General features: G+C 59.9%; 1 protein-coding gene across 6 annotated transcripts in view; it reads left to right on the forward strand.

The window, feature by feature from the left end:
• TOM1 (target of myb1 membrane trafficking protein) overlaps positions 1–10,618 on the forward strand; it is a 42,512-nt gene extending 31,894 nt beyond the window's left edge. For 5 of the 6 annotated variants that reach the window (XM_023257421.2, XM_023257419.2, XM_023257422.2 and 2 more), the window contains 6 exons: positions 363–483; positions 4,673–4,748; positions 7,384–7,437; positions 8,546–8,605; positions 9,603–9,642; positions 9,724–10,618. In XM_023257421.2, the coding sequence (XP_023113189.1) occupies positions 363–483; positions 4,673–4,748; positions 7,384–7,437; positions 8,546–8,605; positions 9,603–9,642; positions 9,724–9,878 (506 nt within the window). In that variant the 3' untranslated portion in view covers positions 9,879–10,618. The remainder of the gene's footprint in view (positions 1–362; positions 484–4,672; positions 4,749–7,383; positions 7,438–8,545; positions 8,606–9,602; positions 9,643–9,723) is intronic. The other variant, XM_045062299.1, reaches the window with a different exon arrangement.
• Positions 10,619–24,631: the final 14,013 nt, after the last annotated feature.

The raw sequence follows: 24,631 nt of genomic DNA on the forward strand, positions 1-24,631 counted from the left end.
TGTGCTGAGCCCCGGAAGTACGTCAGAGCCCGTTCTGAATCACTAATGCGAGGCTGCTGGAAAACCCAGCTGCGCGTGTGATCGCCAGCCCACCGCACAGCCGTGTCCTGTGCCAGATGCGGTGGGCAGCGTTTTACTCATTCTCACAGCTGCCCCGGGAGGGGGACTGTGACTCCACCTCAGGGAGAGGAAGTCACATACCCACGGCCCCTCAGCCAGCAGGGACCTGGCTGCCCCATCCGGATACCCGCGCCGTCCCGCCCCGCACCCACCCCCCTGCTTCTCCAGAACCGTCCCTGGGCCTAGCAGCTCGGCCGCTGCCCAGTGTGCAGGGCCCTTCATGTCCCCTTCTGTCTCTGCAGACCTGGGCTCCAGCAGCGTGAGGGCTGGCCTGCAGTCTCTGGAGGCCTCGGGCCAACTGGAAGGCGAGTTTGACATGTTTGCGCTGACCCGCGGCAGCTCTCTGGCTGACCAACGAAAAGAGTGAGTGGCCCAGCCCCACCCTGTCCCCTGCATTGTGGGCTCCCCATCAGGGCGGAGCCTCTCCGGGCCCCTGAACCCAGCTGCGTGGCACGCCGTGTGGAGGGACACACAGTCTGCTGTCTGCACCCCCTCGGGATGGCAGAGCTCCCACCCCCTAGGTCAGTCCCTAGTGGCCCCAGAGGCAGACTTCGTGCCCCACGAGCAGGCCTGGGGGGAAGAAGGGACGCCTGTGGTTTGATGAGCAACTGTGTGCCAGAATCTCACATAATCTGATCAGATGAGGAAACTGAGGCACTGAGAGGCCGAGTCATTTGCTCCGAGTCAGACCATTGATATGTGGCAGCACTAGGATGGGAGCCCAGGGCTGCTTGCTCCCAAACAGTGTCCTGCCCGGCCTCTCCCCACCACACCCCCCAGGGCAGGCAGAGAAGATCCCTGATAAAACCTCAGGGACTTGTCTAATCATTCCTGTTGCTGCCTAGCCACCCTTAATGCCCCAAGAAGTCCCTGTTGCCCCACCTGGGTCTGCTCCGTCTGCCCCAGGGCTGGGGTTCTGTCCTTTGCTGAGCTGGTGTTTTCAGGGAGGTGCTTTCGGCAGCCACGGCAGGCCCCTTGCCTCGACGTCTCGGGACTGGCCCCACACAGGCTTGGCAGGGGAAGCAGTCTGCTTGGTACTGTCAGCCCTTTGCTCAGGACCCTGGACTGTGCCACGGGCAGCCAGGATTTACAGCCAAGGAAAGCTCTGGATTAAGGGACTCCCTCAGCAGATGCCCCAGCCTCCCCGGTGGTCATTCTGGTCACTTGAATGGCCTTTGGCCTTCCCACCTTGCCCTGTCTTTGGGAACTGTCAGTGGGCCTCTGAGGGCCCAGCCATGCCCTGTCCACACCACACATCCAGGTCAAATCTGATAGGCTGCAGCTGGCCCTGCCTGCCGCCCGGACCAAACCCTGGGCTGCGAGCAGCGTTTTTAGTCTGGGCAGTCTGCGCTCACGAGGCCCAGTGCTCACGGACCAGCAGCTCACAGTTGCCATGGAGTTTGGGGCACGGAGAAGCCACTGTGCAGGTGGAAGCTGATGGGTCCACTGGGATGTGCAGCCGGGAGGGCCGCCCGCCTGCCCGCTGGGCCCCAGCAGGCAGCATGCTGGCCACGCCGGAGAGCCCCTGGCAGTCGGCCCGGCTCGCCAGCCCGGCGAGGCTTGCTGTCGCTCTGTTACTCCCTTGAGGAGCAGGCCCTGGGGGGCAGAGGAAGGCGTCCCCGGCGCCCGCAGTCTCATGGGGAGGAAGGTGCACACACCGCCGCCGTGCGGTGCTTATGGCCGCCCTGGATGGGGGTGCCGGGCACTGTGGACACACACGTGGTGGCAGGTGGCTCTGCAGAGGGTGCTCAGGCCTGGACCTCGGGGATAAGGAGTCGGGAAGGCCATTTCGGGCCATAGGAGCAGCGTGTGCAAAGGCTCAGAGGCAGGGAGAGCGTGAGATGCTGGGGTGGGGGGAGGGGAGGGGACATCTTGGGCCTTCTCACGTCATGGGGTCCCCTGCAGGCCCTCCCTGGGTCCCTGGGGACTGGTTTCCACCTCAGCAGAAAGCACGTGGCAGGGACCAGAATGCCCTGGTGTCAAGTTCCTCTTTCCTTTGTTCCGCTTGGTGGTCCCTCCCTTAGGCTTCTGCTGGGTCTTCTAGCCCCGGGCCCGCCTGACTGCCCTGCCCCCTCCCCCCGCGGGGGGGGGGGGGGGCTCTTGAATCCTCTGAGGCCTTTTCTGCCCACCTGGAGTCTGGCCCACACCTCCTTCTGCCTTCCCGGCTCCTGCTTCCCTCCAGCCTGTGCCAGCTCTGCCTCTGCTCACCAGGAAACCAGCTCCTTGCCAGCCACACCCCAACCCCAGGTGGCACAGTCGTGGCCTCTCCAGCCGACCAGGCCAAGGACAGCGACAGGGACAGGGAGCATCTCTCTGAGCCAGACGCACCCTAGCCAGGCTTTGCTGGAAGTAGGATGCTCTTGTGTATTGTCATCCTGGGGACACACTGCGCTTCCTCCCCAGTGCCGCTGTCATCCAAGTGGCCCCCGGGCCAGTCCCTGCCCACCAGCTTCACCACAACCTTCGGAGACACCCGGCCCAGCATCTGCGGCTGGGCCTGGGCGTGGGCCTTGCGGGGGCTTCCTCCATCCCGGGTGTCTTCACCTCCACTGCTGCAGGCATGGCCCCGGGGGGACGGCCAAGCTTCGGCCTGAGGGCTGTGGGGGCCGGAGAGACGGAAAAGCAGAGGTGGGGGCGAGGGCGTAACTAGGAAAGAATGTATTGTTCTCTGAGTGAAGAAAAGCATTGATTCCTGTATATTCCTAGGTCTGAACATGCCTTATTCTGCCTTTTTCCACAATGCACCTGCCATGTCTTAGAAGGAGGGACAGCAAGGGGGCTACTTCCATACCGGGAGTGGGCAGGACGCATGGCTCAGTCTTAGGCATCACTTCCTCCTCACCAGCTCTCAGGGCCCGGACTCAGCCGGGGATACCAAGCTCCAGGAGGGCGTGAGCACACCGCCCGCCACCCTGGCTTTCGGGTTGGCTCCAGCCCAGCCCTGCAGATCGTCCCTAGCCCAGGGATGGGCAGGAGCTGCGGAACTGGGGGTTGAGCTCATGATGGCACTCTTGCGGCCGCCTCCACAGGAGGGAGTGGACTCCAGTGCCCTCAGAATGGCTGCCTGCGAATTTGGGGGTCTTCTCCCCAGAGGCCCTTTGAAGTGCCAGTCTCCCCCATTCCCAGGAAGGCCATTTGGCATCGCAAGGGTTTCTGTCGATAGGGTTCGGGTTCCTGAAGCCTCGAGCTGTCCCCCTCCCCGCCCTCGGACCTTCAGGGCTTTCCATTTGTGATGGGGATTCTGCAGCTCACTTCTTCCCCTCAGAACTGGACCGAGCTGGTGCCGAGGCCCCGCCTCCTTCAGCTGACGCCCCAGAATGAGAAGAGCGGCCCCTTCCAAGAATCAGGGCTGAGTGCCCAAGGCCGCCTCTGACGTCCCCCTGTAGCAGCCAGGAGAGACCCCCCTCCCGCCCCAGTCCTTTGCCACACAGCTTTCCCCTGACTCCTGCCTTAGTCTCTCGCTCCCCGCGACTCACCTCACACACAGCAAACACCTGCCCTGTGCTCAGCCCCTGCCCTCTCTGCCCCGCCCAGCTGGTGGCATCCCCCAGGACATTTAGTGTTTCTTTCTTTCTTTTTATTTCTGAGAGAGAGAGAGTGCAAGAGTAGAGGAAGGGACAGAGAGAGGAGGGGCAGAGGATCTGAAGCGGGTTCTGCACTGACGGCAGAGAGCCCCATGCAAGGGCTTAAACTCACGAGCCATGAGATCATGACCCGAGCCAAAGTCAGATGCTTAACCAACAGCCATCCAGGCGCCCCATCCCCCAGCACAGCCAAGACGGGGCAGGGGAGAGCTTCCTGCTGGGGCGCCACGCAGGATGGCACCATGTGGGATGGCGTCCCGCCCAGCCATCTGCACGTGTGTCTACGACAGCCAATGGAACTCTCCATCCAAAGGCAGCCTTATACAGAACCACGATTCATTACCTTACAAAATGGAAGCTGCTCGGGGAGCCTGGGTGGCTCATTCGGTTAAACGTCTGATTCTTAATTTCAGCTCAGGTCAGGATTGTCACAGTCGTGAGATCTACCCCCACGCTGGGCTCCGTGCTGAGCGTGAAGCCTGCTTGGGAATCTCTCCTCCCCTCTCTGCCTCTCCCCTGCACCCGCTCTCTCTGTCTCTCAAAATGAACATTTTAGAAAAAGAGGAAGCTGTTCAAAGAAGGGTCTGGAGGTGGGAATTCTCCATGGGGATGGGGCACTGGCATGGTTTCTCATCCCTCGAGTTTGGCCGGATCCGATGAGAGCCATTGGTGAGCTTGCTCGTGGCCTTTGGCCAGCGCCACCTTCCCTCACTTCTCCAGCCTTGGCTGCCTGTCATGGTCACACGTCTCAGCCCGGGTCTACAGTCTGCAGGCAGGCAGGCGGGCGGGCGGGTGGGCCTGCAGAATCGGAGCCCGTCCTGAGGCCTGCGCTGCCCCCTGTCCAGGCACCACCCGGGGCCACACAGGATGTGAGTCCAGCTCGCCCCTGCCCACCCGTGCATCCCGCCCTCGGTCAGCACGCCTGCTACCACAGGGCAGGACTCATGGTCGTGGCCTCTACATTTCAGGGTGAAATACGAAGCCCCCCAAGCAACAGACGGCCTGGCTGGAGCCCTGGATGCCCGGCAGCAGAACACTGGAGCGGTAAGCAGAGGGTCCTGCTGCTACCTCAGACGGAAGGAGGGCCAGAGGATGCTTGCCCCCCGGTCCCACACCCCCACCCACCATGTGCTGGGCCCCAACGTGACACATCCCTCTCCTCATCTGGTTCCGTCACTGGCCCCTTGTAGCTAATGTGACACCTCCCATTTCACAGCTGAGGAAGCAGTCCGAGAGGTTAAGTCACCTGCCCAAGTTCACACAGCAAGGAAGGGCTAGAGCAAGAACTCAGAAAGCCCAGAGTCCCGCAGCCTGGCTTCCCAGCTGCGTGTCCGCGGACAGACTACTGACCCGTAGCACGGTTTACAGTGGGGTGTGCGAGAGGGCGTGTTAAGGGGCTCGGCAGAGTAAGAGCTCCATCAGCATTGTACCTCCCTGCCTCCCTGGAGACCTGTTATTTGCAGGAGTGGGGACAGGGGGGACAAGAGGACATACCCTGAAACTTCAGGGAGGCCTCCAGGGGTGCCATTTTCATTCCATCGAATTGACTGACGGCGTATGGAGTGATAGCCACATGTCCGGCACTGCACACGCTCTGTGGGTGACCCCTCCCCCTTGGCAGGAACTCCAAGTACAACTCTCACCCTTTGGATTTGTTCTAGATGCCCTTGGGGTGGGGGGAATTTCTGTTTCAGTAAGTGGACAGAGTAGCTCCTCGGGAGGTGATTAGAAACGGCTGGGCCCAGGAGTCGGAGAGGCAGGGGGCAATGAAGGCAGACGGCCGGTGACAGCACAGGCTTCTGAGGCCAGGTGGGACGGGGCGACAGGAGACAAAGCCTGAGGGGCAGCAGGGACCAGAGGGCCTCGGGTAGCCAGGAGGACCGTGTGCGGTGGAGGCCACGGCCAGGCTTGAGCAGAGGGGCACGTTTCTCTGTCCATTTTAGAAGGAACCAGCACGGAAGCTGGGAGAGCAGCTAAGAGGGAGTGGAAGTTGCCCAGTATCAAGTGGGTGGGGGGTCCTGGCGACTCCCCAAAGGCATCCCCAGCGTCTCAGGAGTCATTCCCAAGTCAGAGCGGGGCCATTCCTGGAACACCGTAGAGGCAAGACCAGCTAGAGAGTCAGACGTCTCCCATGTGTGCCATGTGACCCAGCACCAACCACGGCACATTTGCACCTGCATCTCAGGGCCTCCGGCTACTTTCCTTTGTAAGTGGCCATCTGTCACAGCCGTGCCCTGTGCCAGGCACCCTACAGCCCGCCTTTCTGAGCCATCACACAGACCCTTAGGTCGTGTTGTGATCCCCATTTACAGATGAGAAAACTGAGATCAAGAGGCCGGGCAAGTGAGGCAACAGAGGTTAACATCCTTGGCATGATGCCTGGCACAGAGTGAAGCGTTCAGTCTCCCTGGTGCTGCTGTGTGGCTTTCCCCACTTACGGACGAGAAAGCCCAGGCTTAGCATTGTGAGGCAGTTTGCCCGACACCTCACAGTCCTCGGTCCTGGCTCCATAGCCAGTGCCGGGAGCAGGAGCCCCAGATGGCCTGCACAGCTCTAAGGAACAGAGGTGGACACTCCAGAAAATCTGGCTCCCAGATTCCAGATGCATCCGAAGGCTCTGGGAGCCGTCTGGAAGCACTTCCCTCTCAGGCCACCTGACCCCTCGTGGGCAGAGGCGAACTGCACAGGCACCCCTTCCGGTTGCAGATGAAGGACTGCAGCCCAGAGACAGGTGTCCCCGCCCCAGGGCTCAGAGCAACCCCGGGCATGACAGGAACTAGAACCCGGGTCTCCCGGCTCCTACACCACCTTCAGTTAGCCACAGGGAGGAAATACACACACACCTCTACTTGCAGGAAAGAGGAAGTTGGTAAATCATTGTTTATTCCTCTCTGATCACTTGAGAGATTGAAGCAGCATCTGCCCGCATCAGGGTGTGATGTTCTTACAACTGTCCGTAAACACCTCCTCCCGAGGTGCATGAGTCTGGCCGGGTGGTGGAGAGGCTTTCTCCCGTTAAACCGTCAGGACGGGACTCTGAGCGGCAAAGTAGAGAATGGAATCCAGTGCCAGCTATCCTGGCAGCCAGTGTTTGCCCCCGGGGTTCACAAGTCCCGTGACCGCGGCTGCTGGACAGCGTGTCCCGGGCCCTGTGCCGGGTCTGTCCAGGGTGGGGGAGGCAGTTGGGGGCCGGCGAGCTGGGAGCCGGGACTCTAGTCTCCTCGTCTCTGGGGTCCTAGGGAACACTGATTGTCCATCAGTAAACATGAGGGGACTGGGCAAACCAACGTTCTAATCCTGGGGTACCCATCAGAGCCCCTAGCAGCCAGCACACTGGTTAATGGCTGCCTTCTCAGCCCTTCCGGGATTGCCCGGGCCGCTCCCAGGCTCGTTGTGGAAAAGGAGGAGATTTGCCCGGTGCATTCAGGACCCTGGGGTCCCAGGGCTATTGTGGTTCATCCCAGTGAGACACCCTCCACTGCTTCCTGTCCCCCCTCACCTGCCCCCACAGCACCAGCCTCCACAGGCGCGCGCACACACACACACACACACACACACGGCCTCCTAAGGTGGTAACAGGACTCCCGACCTGAAAGGGGTGTCCACATTGGAGAAAGCTGCCAGCATACCAGTGGCCCTGGCCTTCCCGCCACCCTCAGCCTGACCCTTTCTCACCCAGATGGGAGGCAGCCTTGAGAAGAGCCTCAGTGACTGGATGATGAGACAAGGCATGGTGAGGAGAGGCCAGGCTGGCCCAGAGAGCGGAGGCTGCCACTGGCAGGAGTCCCGCCCGGGGTGGGACTGTCACAGGACAGTTTAACCGAATGAGCCCCAGCTGCCAGACTGTGACAGACTGTGACTGTGACAATCCTGACCTGAGCTGAAATCAAGAATTACCTTACAAAATGGAAGCTGCTCGGGGAGCCTGGGTGGCTCATTCGGTTAAACGTCTGACAGAGGGGTGGCCCCTCTGGCAGCTGGGAGGTGACCGGGGCTCGCTGGTTCTGGGCTGGGTAGAGAGGGACAGGTGCACGCTGCCCAGAGCCCTTGCTGTTGCTTCCGGGAAGTAGGCGCCTGCTCTTTCTGCTCTGGGCGCTTCTGCCGCCACCGGGGTCCTCAGGTGCTGGGGACAGAGCTTGGGGACCGAACTGGCTGGGTTGGAGCAGGACTGTCACTCTCACTCTCTTTCCCAAAGTAACAAAGCGGTCACTAGCCTTTCTTGAGCGTCTGCTCTGTGCCAGACTCCTATCCATCACCTCCTATCCCCTCACAGCAGCCTGGACGGTAGGGACCGTGTGCTCCCTCCTCTAAAGATGAGAGAAGCGAGGTCAGACAAGTGACCTGCCCAAGCCACGCTGTATGAAAGGGCAGTCTTGGACTCTGTCCCCAAAACCTCCAACTGGGTCCTCACACTGTAGAAGGAAGCCCCCAGCCCCAGTGCGGGACCCTTGTGGCAGAGCCCATGTCTTTGTGGGCCAAAACGAAAGTCCCTGTGAGTAGTGGGGAGAGATCCGTTCTTCCTCAGGTTCCTGTTCCAGCTGTTAGGAGCCCCCTCCCCGACCCCCTGCCTAGCGCCCGGCCCCGCATCCCCTTGCCCACAGCCTGGCACAGTGGGTCCTAAGCAGACGGGCAGGAGCCATCTTGAAGGGGATATACCAGGATCTCAACCCCCCAGAAGGGGGTGGGGCATGTCCAACTGGCCCCACTTCGTAAATGAAGAGACTCAGGGGTGAGGGTGACAGCCACAGGCCGCCCAGCCAGCAGACCCCCAGCTGATGGGGCCTTCCGCCTTCGCACCCCATGCACTGCCCTCACCACCTCGCCCCTGCCCTTCCTTCCAGATCCCCGTCACCCAGGCCTGCCTCATGGAGGACATCGAGCAGTGGCTGTCCACTGATGTGGTAAGTTGGCCCCGCCCCGCCCAGAAGCAGAGGCTGGGACACATTCCTCCCCCCCCCCCCCCACCAACAGCGGGCTCATGAGGAAGTGACTGGTCACAGGGGCAGGTGAGCAGCTGGTGAGGAGGGGAGCGCCAATGTGGGACACCTCCTGCCAGCCGCCCGCCCTCTCCCAGGCACTCTCCTCAGAGGCCTCCGCCTCACAGCTGCTGGGGCCGAGCCTTTCCGGAGAGTGCTGTCACCTCGGGCCCCAGGAGCCTCAGCCCGAGACAGGAAAGGCAGGATGGGCTGAGGGAAGCCGTCACAGTGGTGAGCCCTGCGCCTGCACCAGCTCGGGGGGCCCTCCCTCCGGTGCCCCTGAGAAGCTCCACCAGCGGCGCCATCTTCCAGACCAGGAAGCTGATGAGCAGCCCTGAGGGGTGCCGAGCCTAGGAGGAGGCAGGGGCCCAGGCCGTCTGCAGAGCCCCGCGGCGCCCAGGGAGCGGCAAGGGCGGCCAGCCTCGGCTCTCCTGTCCAGGGCCCCTCCCCCTGCACCTGCCGCCCCACCTTTGGGCACCAAGGACCAAGGGCCTGGACGCTCCCAGGCCCAGAGGCTGCCTTCTGCCAGCGGCCAAGACGGTGTTTCCGCCCGAGGTCACGCGGGGGTCCGTGCCTGGTGGTGGCAGGAGGCACCCCCCTCTCCCAACTTTAGCACGCGTGGCCTCCGTCTCTGGGGCCCTTCCCGCCACAAGGGCAAGTGTGCTCACCATCTACACACCGGAAGAAAAGGAACTGGTGTTTATTGAGGACCCGCTGGGCCCCACAGCCTGGGCTTGGCAGTCCGATATTCCATTTTAGCTTCCCGACAACCAGTTCTACCAAGCGGGAAACTGAGGCTCAGAGCAGTCAGGTGACACCCAGGGCTGCAGCTCGGGGAAGAGTGGGGACAAGGTTCAGGTCCTGGGCCCACTCCGCCTGCCCCCAGATGACTGTGGCTAACCTCCCCCTTCTGCTTTCTCAGGGGAATGACACGGAGGAGCCCAAGGGCGTCACCAGCGAAGGTAGTAGGCCCTGCCCACCCGCCCCTTCCCCCGCCCTGGCCTCGAAACCCGCCCCCCAACCCCTCCGTCTCGTCCCTCTAGAATTTGACAAGTTCCTGGAAGAACGGGCCAAAGCAGCCGATCGGTTGCCCAACCTCTCCAGCCCCTCGGCCGAGGGGCCCCTGGGTCCCCCTCGTGGCACTGCCCCTCGAAAGAAGACCCAGGAGAAAGATGAGGACATGCTGTTTGCCTTATGAGCGTGGGGCCTGGCACCTGCAGCCTGAGCCCCCGCTGCTCCCACAGTCCCCGACGGGGGCCTGTTTCCCTCCTTCGGTGTTAAGGCTGCTTTGAGGATGGCTTGTTACCCCCTCCTCTTCGCCTCGAGGATAGGCTGACCCTGCTGTGGCCGCGCCGCCTGGGCCGTGGAGAGACAGCTGGATGAACCGGGGTAACGAGTCAGCTCTACATTGGGATCTTGGCCACTCCTGCCTCCTTCCCCACCCCAACCGACCACTACTTTGCTGAGACAGGCCGGCCGCTTGGTTGCCCGGATGTGACTCCTTGTCCTAGGGGATCCCCTCCCTGGACCCTTTCCACACTGCCAGTCGAGGCCTGGCTGGAGGCCAGAGGCAGCAGAAGCTTCTGTCGCAGCCTCCGGTCCATTCCCCGGCCCCTGCCTCGTGGACCCCAAAGGCTTTGGCTAGCCGTCGAGGGCCGGCTGTGGGGACCTCTGCCCAGCCGCACGCTGTCCAGGTACGAAGCTGCGTGTGGTGGGGGCGAGACCCCAGCAGCCCCAGGCCGCAAGGAGAGGCTCCTGGAGCACCTGTGGCCCCCACGACCTCCACTGCCTTTTCCTCCATCATCCTCCTCCTGTTCCTCCCTGTCAGGGCTCCACCGGGCACTGGGCCCACCCACCTGTTGATTGACCTTCTTGTACTGGGAGAGGTGCCTTTTGTAGCCCCAATTAAAGGTAGGAAAGCACCCTGCTGGCAACGCTGTTGAGTCTCCAGGTGCGAAGTGTCTTTCTGGCATCACCAGAGACCAGGACTGCTCTGGGCCGGGCCGGGCCGGGCTAGGGGCATCCAGGAGAGGGCCCTCTACAGGCAGGGTAGCGGCACTGGGCAGCACCGCATGCGGGCAGGTGCAGCCCCCTCACCCCTCACAACATGGGCTGCACCTTGACTCACCCCATCGCTCTCCTGAGCGACCGCCCTCCATCCCGAGGGCACCTCCACACTCGCTGTCCCCCCTCGGGCCAGCTCCTGTCCTGCAACAGTGATCACAGAGGAGCGGCTGCAGACGGTACGGGCGTCCCATCTGAGGCCCGGGTGCCAGGCACTGCATTAGGGCTACACGCGGGCTCGGGCAAAGTAAAGCGTCTCCTGTCACAGATGCTGAGCCTGTGACTCGGTGGGTCACGTGAGCTGCCCCAGCCCAGAAGAAGTGGCATAGATGCTTACCACGGGCCAGGTGCTTCCTCGTGCATCGGTGCATTGTCCCCATTTTTCAGATGACAACACTGAGGCCCAGTTTGGATGCCTTGGCACACAGCTCGGGGAGCTGAGCCACAGGGTGTAGGCACGGGGTCTTAGTAAGTTCTTACTCCGTGGCAACCCGAGAGCCCCAGGTCTTGGGGAGCCACATTGCCCAGCCTGGAATCTCAACACCAGGCTCCCCGAGGGGCAGCCCAGCCCTCAGCGGTGGAAGGGAGGGGGCTGCTCTGTGGCGGGAGCGATTGACCTGCCTGAAAGGTCTACCTACAGAGGAGGGAAGAAGTCCGAACGCGTGGGTCCAGGGGAGCCTGGACTGCTGAAGTGTGGCCTGGGTCTGGGAGCAGCCACCGGCTCCCATCGGTGACAGGCAGGAGATCTTGGCACGCAGTGCCGTGATCTTGGCATGCAGGAGACCAGACTCCGCCAACGCTCCGGGTGGATTCGGGGCCAGGAACTCCAGGGACAGCTCTAGGCTTGCCCGTCCCCCCAAGCAGGGGAGGGGGGGGGGAGCGCATGGCCCAGGCCAGGCTTCAGAACTTGGAGATGAGCCAAGCCTGGAGGAAGGTGGCGGCTGCAGCTCACCTCTGGCCTATTTCTCCAACCCTAGCAACCTCTTCTCGAAGGGGAGAGGGGCGCGGCTACCCCACGGGCCCGGCTGTCCGGTAGAGTCGCTTTGGTGAGGTAGAGGCTCCCTGGGCCCTCGCCCTCCGCTCATACAGGCTCAGTGGTCCAAACCCCAGCTCCCCTCCTGCCTCCTACGTGTGTGAGCGGCGCATTAGCCCAGGTGATGCCAAGGCTGGGTTGTTTTTTTTTTTTTTTCAACATTTATTTATTTTTGGGACAGAGACAGACAGAGCATGAACGGGGGAGGGTCAGAGAGAGAGGGAGACACAGAATCGGAAACAGGCTCCAGGCTCTGAGCCATCAGCCCAGAGCCCAACGCGGGGCTCGAACTCACGGACCGCGAGATCGTGACCTGGCTGAAGTCGGACGCTCAACCGACTGCGCCACCCAGGCGCCCCAAGGCTGGGGTTTTAACCAGTGCGAAGTGTCGCCTGCGCCTGCTCTCATCCCTTGGCAGGTGGCCCCCAGGCCAAGGTGTGGAGCCCTGCCAGCCTTGCCCAGGCTGCTCCTCCTCAGAACTGGGAAGAGGCCAGCGTCCGGGTACCACACTGTCACTCGGCCGCTTCTGCTCCCTGCCTCCACTCGGGCATTAGCACCCCCTCCATCTTACCGGCCTTATCACACGGAGGTGGCCAAGTGTTGAGGACTTTGATCTCCCTCTGAGGGGCCCCAGACTGCTTTCTCTTGCTGGGCCTGCTGCCTCCTCGGGTCAAGCGCTCCTGCCAGCACACGGCTTCCAGGGGTCCCTTCCTGGGCTATTTCTTGCTGTTGCTGCCAGGAACAACACAGCGGCCCTGCAGGGTCCGGAGCGGCTGGATTTTGTGCTCGGTTCCACATGATGGATGAAGTTGGGTAAAGTGCCTGGGGCTTGGGACCATCTTTTTCATACTGTGAACCTTCTGCTGGTCCCTGCCTGGCTGAGGTTGGCAGCATCCGATGGTCAGACAGGACGACCGTGGCAACACGAGACCGTCCGCCCCCCACTCCCGGCGTGGCCGGACTGCTGACGCACTCGCGCACTCACACATGCGCATACTGGCTCACGTGGTGGGGCACGCTGTCCGGGTGAGCTGACAGGTGTACCACCTACCCACAGTGAAGCTATAGGCTTCTGTCCCCAGGCCCGACCTGGGAGCCCGAGGCGAACTCCCTCCCCTTCCCCTGCAGCCCCTCAGCTCTCCCAGGGTCCCCCCCTCCCCACCTCATTCGGAGGAGCCCCTGGCCTGGGCCTCTCCACAGTCACAGGGGCCCTGTGCGGTCAAAGGTTTTGATCCCTGCTTACAGGTAGGGAAACTGAGGCCCAGAGAAGCAAAGACTCGCCTAGGCACACCATAACGGAAGAGTGGGACCCAGTCTGCTGCGGGGAATGGTGATCTTACAAGGACCCAAGCCCAGGGAACCTTCTGTGGAAGTCTCCAGGGGCTCGTGGCCCTGTGAACTAGAGTGGCCAAGTTGTTTATCCCTTCCCGCGTGTGGCGTCCCCCGAGCGCCAGCTGTGTAGCAGGCGTGGCTCTAAGTGCTGAGAGCACAGAGCTGAAGGTGGCCAAGTGCCAGCCCGGGGAGGGGGAGGGGGTCACTCAGCTCAGCAGGGACGGGGAGCAGCCAAGACATAAATGCAAGAAGTGCCACCGGCTCTGGGATGAAGGAAACTGATGGCTCGGTGGGGCTGTGACAGGGCCCAGGGCTAGAGCGGTGGGGTGGGGCAGTGGCGGGGGGCCAGGCAGGAAGGGCTCTGGGCGTCCCCCGGAGGGGGCGGCACTGGGGAACACCTCCCAGGGTCCCCTCCTCTCAAGAGACAGCAGATGGGGCTGGGATGGACGAGGAAGCCCTGGCAGGAGCCAGGCTGGGGATCCCTGAGGCCTGGGCCCTGGGCAGTCCCTCAGCGGCAGGAAGTCACTCGGCCCCACATGAAAGAGGACCAGAAATGAATGCGGCACCAGCGGCTCCTGCTGGGCCCAGCTGCCTCAGTAGGTGGTGGCACCAGGCCAGGGACACAGGCAGGTTGAGTGGAGCCCAGCCCATGGGCAGGGGAAGGGGCACCTAGGAGGCAGCCCCCGGGGGCTGCGTGAAGCACCAGCTCTGCCTGGCAGAGCCTCCACTCCCCCCGCCCCGCACCCCCTCCTGGCTTCCCTGGGCCACCAGAACCCCACCCTAGGCCTGGACACTGACCACTCCCCCCACCCCCATCCCTCACCCCAGTGTCAGCACCCAACCTCTCCAACTGTCCTAACAGCAAATCCTGGCCTGGCCACTTCTGAGCTGTGTGACCTTAGGCAAATTATTAACCTCTCTGTGCCTCCGTTCTCCCACTTGTAAAAGGGACTGTACCAGCTGCTCCTTCATAGGGTCGTGGTACGGATTAACAGAGGATGAGGAGCACAGCACCTGTCAAGAAGATGCTCCCCACGTTGCTGCCACGGATGGTACCCCTTCCATCCAAAACAGCCTCTGCAGCAGACACCCGGCCAGGGGCACTGCTCCTCTGACTCCAGGGTAATTGCAGGGACCCCAGCCCTCTAGGGTGCCCGCTGCGTCCAGGACAGCTCCAGATCCTGCGACGGTGCCTTTTCGCATCGCTCTGCTAGGCCCGGGGTCCTGGACGCAGGGCTGAGCAGGGCTGACCGCGAACGTCTGCAGAGCCCCTCTTCCCCCTCCCCTCAGAACGGCCCCGGGCTCGGGTCAGCGTCCCACGGTGGCCACGAGATGGCAGCAGCGCGACACGCACCGGCCCGCAGGGGCACGCGAGCACGCGGTCCACCACCGCCCAGGCGGCCACCGTCTCCCCGGCTGACCGGGGCACCGGCCCTCTCTGCCCTCGCACAGGGGTCCTGGGCCCCCAGTCCAAACCCCGCAAACTCCTTTACCTTCTGCCTCCCATCCCCCGCACGCTGACAGGTGCGGGGCTGGGAGCTCCGGTCGGAAGGACCCTCTGCGTGTCTGGACAAGGAACCTCAGCCCTTTTATTCCCTCCGACTCACCACCGGGTTAGGGGGAGGATTCGAGGAGACAAGCGGGGTCGGGGGCAGCAAATCAGAGCCCCGTCCCCTCGTCCCCTCGGAGCCCGCAGAAACTGCCGCGCCTCCTACAAAGCAGACGGCGCGCTCATCCACACGGGGCGCTGCGCCCTGGCTTCCCGGAGGACGCGGCGTGCAGATCCGTGTGTACCCGGTTCCGCCCGTGCAAGCAGGAGTCACACCAGCCGCTCCAACCACAATCGACGGCGCGGGATGTTCCCGGTGTTCCCTATCTATTGCCCCCTTCGGCAGAGCGGGGACCTGCCCCTCACCCCCCCCCACCCCGTTACCCTTCAGGGAGGGACCACCTCCCGCAGCCCCCACTGCCCTGCCGGCAGATGTCCTCCTCTCCTTGCTTGGGTGGCCACATCATGCCTGGATGGAACGCCAGAGCCCTCGCTCAGACCCTGGTCCTCACCCCGCGCAGGCTCCAGCACCCCACTCTGGCCCCGCCCTCCCCGCACCCACCGCCCCTTCCCCATCCCCTGGCAGCAGCCCACCCCCACCTCCAGGCTGCCTCCCACCTCGCTTGGCCCCGTCTCCGTCTCGCGGCTTCACGCCCACTGTCCGCACGGACCATCCGAACTTCCGGGCAGTTCCAAACTACCCCGGCCTACCTCCTGCCTCGGAAAACGGCACAAAAGCCCTGGGTCGGTGTGTGTCAGGCCACCACGACAGAGCATCACAGATTGAGGGGCTTAAACAACACAAAGGTGGTGGCTCTCGGTTCTGGGGGCTGGAGGTCAAGGGCCAGTAGGGATGTTTCTTCTGAGGCCTCTCTCGGGCCTGCAGGTGCCGTCTTCTCCCTGTGTTCTCGCGTGGTCCCTGTGTGTGACTGTGCCCCAACCTCCAGTCAGAATGGATCAGGGCCCACCGTTAATGACCTCGTTTAACCTTAATCCCCTCTTTAAAGGCCCTACCTCCAAATACACATTCTGAGGTCCTGGGGGTTGGGACCTAGACATTAAATCAGGGGGAGGGCACACTCAGCTCAAGATGGTCAGCTATGCCGATGCCCTCGGGGCCCTCTGGCCAGGCCCACCTGCTCTTCTTACCCACACAGACTCTGCAGAAAGGTGACCACGTGTGACACCCACCTCCACGCCCCTGCCCCTCCCCTGGGAAGGGCTGTGAGGGGGGCTTATCGGTCCATCCTTGGGCCTCGAGAGCCAAGGGCAGACCAGAGTGGGGAGAGTAAAGGAAAGGCCACAGGTGCCCAGAGCCTGAGCTATGGGCCGTCCTGGTCCCCATGCCACCCATTACGTTTTAGAGCAGACCCAAGGCAGCGAGTTTGCTGGGTTCCCTTACGCCCACCCTGGGGCAGGACCACACTTGGGGAAGCAACCTCATGGGGCCCCATCCTCTCTTCTTACCTCTGACTCAGGACCGTGGCCTCTCCCTCCCTGCCCCTGTCCTAGGCCAGTGCACATGCCTCATTCCCGCACTGTCCAGGCTGGTTCCACACCGAGGCTGCACCTCTGGACTTGGCTGACACAGGGGAGACGTCAACACCTACCCCGGCCCCAAATCCCACTGTGATTCCACAGACAGGGAAACAGAGGCCCAGGGGAGGGAGGGGGCCTGCCTCACCACTGGGCTGCTTCCCACCAGTGCAAGGTCGCTGGAGGCAGCCTCGTTCCAGCCTGGCCTGGGGCTCCTGGGTCCTTCCCCCAACCCAGGACCCATAAGGGTGGGGAGCCACCTGCTGCGTGGGAGGCAGGGGTGGCCGTGAATTCCAAGGCCCTGGGCGGTCCCCCTCGATAGCATGGCATGCTGGGTGCCTGCTGGGGAGCTTGGCCCACTGTCTCAGAGGCAGGAAGGAAATGAAACCCAAGCTGGGAACACCCTTGCACCCAACCCCCAGCCGCACCCCAAGCTAGTCCCCGGAAAGGGGAAGCAGATGGTCCACAGCAGAGGAGGGCCAGGGAGCTGTTGATGTCATTCCCTGCCCCTAGAATACACCTGGGGTAGGAGGACCCTACCACCCCCCTCCCCTCCCTGCCCTCTGCTGCTCCTGAGATGGAAAGAAAAGGAATCCCCATTTTATGGAGGAAAAAAGCAAGGTTCAGGAGGGTCAGCTGACCAGTCCAAGGTCACGCAGCTAGGAAGTGGACAGGTCTTACTGAGTGCTCTTTCCTGGGGAGAAAGGGTCTTTGTGGGGACAGAGGTGAGGTGAGGTGAGGTTTATTCTGGCGCTGGAGATATGCCTGGGCTGCCTCGGAGCCAGAAAAGTCACCTTGTGTGAGTACGTGTGTGTGTGCACCTGCATGTGTGGCCCTTAGCTGGTGAACTGGACGGTGCCATTTATTCTACAGAAGCTTCCTGGCCCCCTGCAGGGAGGGGGCTACCGCCTGGAGGGGAACTAGAGCCCAGATCTCCCACTGGAACCTGCCCAGCAGGAAGCAGGGAATGGAGGGTTCTGGAAATCCCTGTGCAGAAACACCTACCTCCCTGGCACCCTGCACCTGCTCCAGGCTCCCCCAGGATATTACACCAACCGGTCCAGCAGCTTGTAAACCTCTCACCAAAGACCCTGGACGTGGACGGGGGTTTTTTTTGTCTATTTCGGTTCGTTGTCTACACAACATTTTGCGAAGCATTGAGTAATTAACATTTTTCCCTGTACGCATCATCAGTGGACGCTGTGTCCAGCATGGCACAGCGGACAGCCTTGTCCCTGCCCCCAGCTGCACACCTGTTCGTCCAGCCCCCTGGGCCCACCCACTGCTTGGGTCAGAACCCCAACCCACACCGGCAGGAGCTCAGGACAGCCGTGCTTACTGTGCCCAGGGTGCCACCATGGCTGCCACAGGCCCTGGCCTCACTCTTCATCACGCACCACGGGTCGCGACCACCCCGTCGTCTGCAATGGTCCCACCACTCTGCAAACCCAGCTCGAGGGTGGGCTCCTTGACTCCCAGATGAGCTACTGGTTCTCTCCCATTTGCCCTGCGCGTCTCGGCACTTGGGGATCTCGGCTTCCAGGCTCCAGCTTCCAACACGAAGCCCCTTATCCCCCCTCCCTCACCCCTCCCCAGTTACTCTCCCACCAGCAGATCCACCCATTGCCCAGCAGCTGAGAGTGACGAGCAGACAGCATTGGGCTTCCTCCCATGTTGCAGCAGAGCCAGAGGGCCAGGAGAGGGGGGTGGAGACCCCGAGGCTGAGAACACCCGGGTCTTCCAGCCCCACCTCCAACCGTCCTTAAGCCCTCCCTGCCGTCCATTCACCCCTGGTCCAGGCGCCGTCCAGACATCCGTCCACTCAGCCATCCCTTCTTCCAGAACCTGCATAGACACCTGGCCCACAGAGGACATCAAGGCCCCACCAGAGAGGGACGTCACCCAGCAAGAGCCACTGTGGGTGGCACCAGGTGACAAGAGACCTCTCTGTCTCCCTCTTCCTGGCCACAGCCCACCAGAGAAGAAAGAGACCAGAGGACAGAGCAAAGGGGGGCAAAGGAGCAGGCACGCACCACCCCCAGGTCCCTCCAGCAAGGCCCTAAAGTGCTGAGGGGCAGGGAGGAAGTGGGTGTCCAATCAGAGGACAGTGAATTTGAGACTGGACCTCGTCATGTGTGACAGTGACAAGAACGTTCGCAAAACTGCCAGAAGTGTCACAAAGGCTGTGGATGGGGGGCTGGGCGTGGTTGACGACAGTGGTTGGAGAAAATGAACCCGCGTCACTTTCAGGTTTGTGAATGGTGACTTTGGATCTGCAAGCTTGGGGAGAATGGAACCCGTCTGCAGTGAGGGGGAGGGAATCCTACGGAAGCCACCAGGAAGGGGGGAAGCCCTGGGTGATCAAGCAAGCGTGCAGGGGAGATCCGGGCAGGGGAGGACACGGGGTATGCCCGAAAGTTTTGGAAGAACAGACCTATGGCACTTGCCACGTTAAAGCGTGAGGCCTGATGTCACCCCGGTGACCTCAGGATCTTTAGCAGATCCTCTGCTCACAAGCATTTGCAAGAGTAGGATTTTGTAGAAATGGAGAAGGGGTGAAGTTCCACATTTGAGTCAGCACAGGACCAGGAGACTCACTCAGGAAGAAGCCAGCGCAGTGGGGGCAGGGCAAGTGTCGAAAACATGAGCATCCAGGATCTCAGAAATCTCTGGAGGACTTCGGACTTCTACTGGGTGTGAAGCTGGGGGGTTAAAGCATCAACCCTGCCCTCGCTGCAATGTCTCCCTCACACGCAGCCAGAATAACTTTCAAAAGGCCAATCTGACTGGGTTTTACAACACCGCCATGCCGAACCCCAACACACACACCTAAACCCTTCACCTGCTCTCGGGTTAAAGACACACTTCCTGGCCTGGCCTCCAAGGCCCTGGGGGTCTGCATCCTGCCACACTCCAGATCTCTGCACTGCACACACACACACACACACACACACACACACACACACACACAGGTTGTCTTTCACACCTCGAAAGTTTCACGCCCTGACCACAGGGCCCTTGCACATGCTGTTCCTTCTAGAACTGCCCACCCCCCAGTTAACTAACTCACCCTTCAGGGCTCCACCCCAGACCTCCTCACAATGTCCTTCCTCTAACTCGGAACTCATCTCCGTGAACGCACTGGCAAAGAGGAATGGAATAACCGCAAGATGGCTTAGAGTCCACACCTTAGACCAATCCTGATTCATGCCCCGCCACTGGGCCCGCCTCCCCTGAGTATGTCTTCATTTGAATCCTTACCAACTTGGGAGACTGTCATCAAGGGGGAAAGTGGATGGCTGTTGAGTAGACAACCGACATTATCCACCAGATTACCATGCCCTCCATACTCTCCTACTACTTAACAGAGGTGGAGGGGGCTGTTAGACATTTCTGGAAGGTGAGGCATGAGCAGGAGCATGAATGCACTTGCCACGTCTGGGGGCTGGACCCAGACTGGCCTGACAAGACTGGGGGACGTGTGAGTGATCGTGGAGCCTCACTATTGGCTTGTTTTTAACGCAGGTAAACTGCAGGTCAAATCATATCCCCTGGAACACACACACACACACACACACACACACACACACACACACACACACACAAACCCGCACAGCAGAACTTCTCACCTCGTTTAGCAACAGGTAAGGCTTTTTGTCTCACCCTCCAACAAAAGCCTGGTTAAGACTAGGGCACAGTCGTAGACTAGTGGTGCCATCCAGCTCATTAAATCCAGCTTTTGCTTGCACGCCTCCAGTGATGGGACACTCACCACCTCCCACGGGCGCCCATTTCACCAACGCCGACCCATCAATTAAGCCATAAAATCTAGTCGGCATATTGGTTAATGTGTACAGAGTCTCAGTTTGGGATGATGGAAAAAGTACTGGAGGTGGGCAGTGGTGAGAGTTACATAACATCGTGAATGTCCTAAATGCCACTGGACTGTAGGCTTAAAAATGGTTAACATGAGGAATTTCATCTTGTGTGTATTTTACCACAATGCAAAAAAAGAAAAGAAAAAAAAAGTGCCGCCTCTGGGGTTCACAACTTACAAGCGTGACTTCGACTACTTTTCAAGTGACCTTTAAAAAGGTCACTTAAAAAAATCGAGCTGGCTGTTAAGGCAAACGGACACACCACACCCTCTTTGATCCTGACTTCCCTTCATTCAGTCTTGTGCCCCCCAGCTCAGAAGTCTGGGCTCAGTATTTCCAGCGTCCAACCTGCCTCTGTCCGCGCAGCGGCTGCAGTGGCTGGGACCCTTGCCCTGCTCCGAGCTAGGCTCTGAGGACCTGTCGAGGAGCAAGTCACGGCCTCTGTCTTCCCAGACACAAGGAACAAGCAGATCTCTCTCTTCTTTTCTCAACTTTTTTTTAACGTGTGTTTAGTTTTGAGAGACAGAGACAGACAAAGCGCGAGCGGGGGAGGGGCGGAGAGAGAGGGAGACACAGAATCCGAAGCAGGCTCCGGGCTCCCAGCTGTCAGCCCAGAATTCCTGACGCAGGGCTTGAACTCATAAACTGTGAGATCATGACCTGAGCCGAAGTTGGACACCTAAATGACTGAGCCACCCAGGCGCTCCAGATCTCTCTTTTGTTTTTCTAGTTGAAACGGGACTCCCAGACCAGCCACTAAGCTCCCGAGGGACTGGTCCATGATGATCCATCCCTGAAGACCTCACTCCGGTGGGATGATGACAACAGCACAGAAGACACTGGTCCCTGAGCGCTGGGCACACACAACGTTTGTGGGGAGCTGCCCGTGGCCCCCTGGGAAGGCTGGGTGACACAGGGCAGCTTGGGGGTGTTCCAAAAAACAGGAGGCAGGAATTACCATCTTCGGAACCCCCTCCCGGAGCAGCCCCACCCCAACCCTCAGGAATCACAGACCAGTCAAACCATCAGAGAAGTAGACAGAGAGCAGGAGGGAACTGAAAACGCAGATGTCTCGCACTCCGACTGGCAGCCGGAGGGCCATGTCAAATCCCGTAGTGGTTTTTTTTTAATTGGGTTATTGCCAGAATTTGAAAAAGAATGTGAAATTTCTCATTTCTCTTATTAAAAAAAGAAATAAAAGACGACGTCTCGCATGGCAAGAGCTGGCTGGAGCTGAGTTCCAACTGCCCCCTAGATGGGGCATGTGGGCCCCCAACTGGCCACAGTCTTCACCCCACTGGCCCATCAAGCCCCTGGAGGCCTCTGACACATCCCTTGTCACAGAGGAGTGGACGACGCCCGGAGGCTGAGCGGCTTTCCCAGTTAGTAACTCATGTGGGACCAAAAAGACCTAGAATCTCAGGCGGGCCACCCAGCACCCACTCCAACCCCCAAAGGACCTCTGAGATGGCTCCGCCCTGGGCAGCAAAGTGGACTCACCTGCGTGGGGGAGGGGACAGTGGCTCTCTGGGAAACCCGAGGAGCCGGCCAGGGACCAGGCCCATCCCGCTCAGCCGCAGACATGCCCCACTCCAGGGGACGCAGGCAGTGAGCCACTGTCTTCGTCCCTCACCACCGTCCTATCTCCCCCGGTCCCCATCTCTCCTCATCAGCTCTGTGGGTAGGTCCAGGAAACTTGAACGAGTGGTTAGCAGTGGCCAGGCGGGTGAGTTGAAGGGCCTTCAGGGCTAACGTGGGGAGGAGGTGGGCTAGAGGGAGGGTGCGGAGAGAGGAAGGGGAGCCGGGCAGCCCTCTGATGGGGGGGAAGCTGGGAAAAGAGCAGCCGGGGTTGGGGGGCAGCAGCTGGGTGGGCTCGGTAATGCTGAGCTGATCACCAAGCCCCTTCCTCAGCTGGACCTACGAAGCACGGTTTCTTGTTTTTTCTCTCCCAGGGGCAGGAGATGTAAGTGACCTGCAAGTTGGCATGAGTAGAAGGTGCACAGCAGTGATTTCGTATACACAGATATTGCGAGATGGTCACCACAATGGGTGTTGAGTTAACACCCATCACCTCACTCGGTTATCCATCTCTCCCCCTCGTGATGAGGATTTCTCTTCGCAACTTTCAAAGGTACAATATGGTTTTGCGAACGCTCGTCACTGTGCTGGACCCGACATCCCCAGCAAAGGGTTGTGTTTTGTGCACACGCATGTCCCCGGCGGGCTGGCGGGGGGAGGCACTTAGGGGCCCAGGGGGGTGGAGGAGCCACCATTTGAACAGTGCCTGTTGCCAGCCAGAGGCTCGCACTGGCTACGGGATGCTCAGGCCTGAAATCTGTCCCCCCCCCCCCCCGCAAGGGAGGCAGGAAGGGCAACCCCACCCTTTACCAGGGACACATGGAGAAGGGCCCCCTACACGGGGGCTCTGGGGAGAGAGGTTGCTTCTCAGACACCGTTCACAGGGGCCACGACGTGGACAGTGCCCCTGGAGTCGTGCAGCCCAGAGTCCTGCGGCCCGCGGAGAACCCTGAGCCGCTCAGTCTCCAGGCCATGTCCTTCCCCCCGGTGGGGGGCTAGCTCAAGTTCAAGCTGCAGCCTGCCCACTCTGACCTGCCTCTACCTCATTCCCGCTCACTCACCGCAGGGACTGGGGAAACGTGCGAGTGACAGGGCCAGGCCATTTTCATTTGTCGGTAATCGTAATTATAACGTATCTATGATAATTATTACTTTGTATTCAGCAACTACAATAAGCCAGGCACGGGGGATAATTTCATGTCACATAAGCCTAGGAGGTAGGTACTATTATTACTCCCATTTTACAGATAAGAAAACTGAGGCCCAGAGACATTAAAAGATTGAGTCAGGCCACACAGCTTGTTACTAGTGAGATTCAAAGCTGTGTCTTTGTGTTTAACCACCAGGCTTTACAAGGAAAAATAGCATTATTTATATTAACAGATCCCATTTTCCTTCGTTTAAGGAGCATCCCCTTCTCGACACAAAGGCACTTTTCCTGTCCTCTGCAGTCACAGCCTTGGTAAAGGCAAAGTAAAAATCTGGTATTGAAAGGCATCCAAGGCAGAGAGCCTCTCCTCTGCTGTCCTGCCCATCGCTCCTTTGCGGTATATTCAACACACTTCTATCTCCTTTAAGAAAAAAAAAAAAAAGATGGGGTGCCTGCCTGGCTCTGTCATTAGAGCACGCGACTCTTGATCTCAGGGTCATGAGTTCAAGACCCATGTTGGGTGTGAACCTCCTTAAAATAAAAAATTAAAAAAAAAAAAAAGGAGACTTCTGGTTGGCTCAGCGGGCTAAGCATCTGGCTCTTGACTTTGGCTCAGGTCATGATTTCAAGGTTCATGGGCTCAAGCCCCACATCAGGCTGTGCGCTGGCTGCTGGCAGTGCAGGGCCTGCTTGACAGTCTCTCTCTTTCCCTCTCTCTCTGCCCCTCCCCACTCGTGTGCTCTGTCTCTGTCTCAAAATAAATAAATAAACTTTAAAAAATAATAATAAATAACTAAATAAAAAAAATTTTTTTAATTTTTTTTTTCAACGTTTATTTATTTTTGGGACAGAGAGAGACAGAGCATGAACGGGGGAGGGGCAGAGAGAGAGGGAGACACAGAATCGGAAAGAGGCTCCAGGCCCTGAGCCATCAGCCCAGAGCCTGACGCGGGGCTCGAACTCACGGACCGCGAGATCGTGACCTGGCCGAAGTCGGACGCTTAACCGACTGCGCCACCCAGGCACCCCAATAAAATTTTTAAAAAAGACAAAGAAATGCATCTACACTCTGCCACCAACTAACTGGGTTTCCGTTTCCTTGGTTCCCCCTTATGAGGAGACGTAACAGATCCATACAGCATTCTGGCCAAAAATGTTTAACCAGAATCTAAACACGAGAAAAAAGACAAATCCAGAACACGGGACGTTTTCAAGGCAACTGACCTGTCTCTTGCAAACAGTTCTTCAAAAGTCAATGTCGTGAGGGACACCTGGGTGGCTCAGTCGGTTGAGCGTCCGACTTTGGCTCGGGTCATGATCTCACGGTTCGCAGGTTCGAGCCCCGCATCGGGCTCTGTGCTGATAGCTCGGAGCCTGGAGCCTGCTTCGGATTCTGTGTCTCCCTCTCTCTCTGCCCCTCCCCGGCTCATGCTCTGTCTCTGTCTCAAAAATAAATAAAAACATTTAAAAAAAATGTTTTTTAATAATAGAATCTTTTTAAAAAGGGGGGGAGGGGTGAAGAGAGAGAAGAGGAGAGAGGAAAGAGAAGTTGAATGAGCCTATTTCAGGGCCCATTTCCGTCTTGAGTCGAGGGCCCTGCGTCAGTCTGTTAGCAACAGCATGACCCAGCACCACAGACTGGGCGGCTTCAATTTTCCCATAGTTCTAAAGGTCGAAATGTCGGCAGGTTTGCTTTCTTCCAAGGCCTCTCCTTGGCTTGTCAACAGCCTTCTCTTTCTGTTGTTTTTTTTTTTTTTTAAGTTTATTTATATATCTTGAGAGAGAGAGACTGCAAGTGGGGAAGGGGCAAACAGAGAAAGGGAGAGAGAAA

The sequence above is a fragment of the Felis catus genome, chromosome B4 (genome assembly GCF_018350175.1).
Source record: "Felis catus isolate Fca126 chromosome B4, F.catus_Fca126_mat1.0, whole genome shotgun sequence".
In the NCBI taxonomy this organism is placed as follows: domain Eukaryota; kingdom Metazoa; phylum Chordata; class Mammalia; order Carnivora; family Felidae; genus Felis; species Felis catus.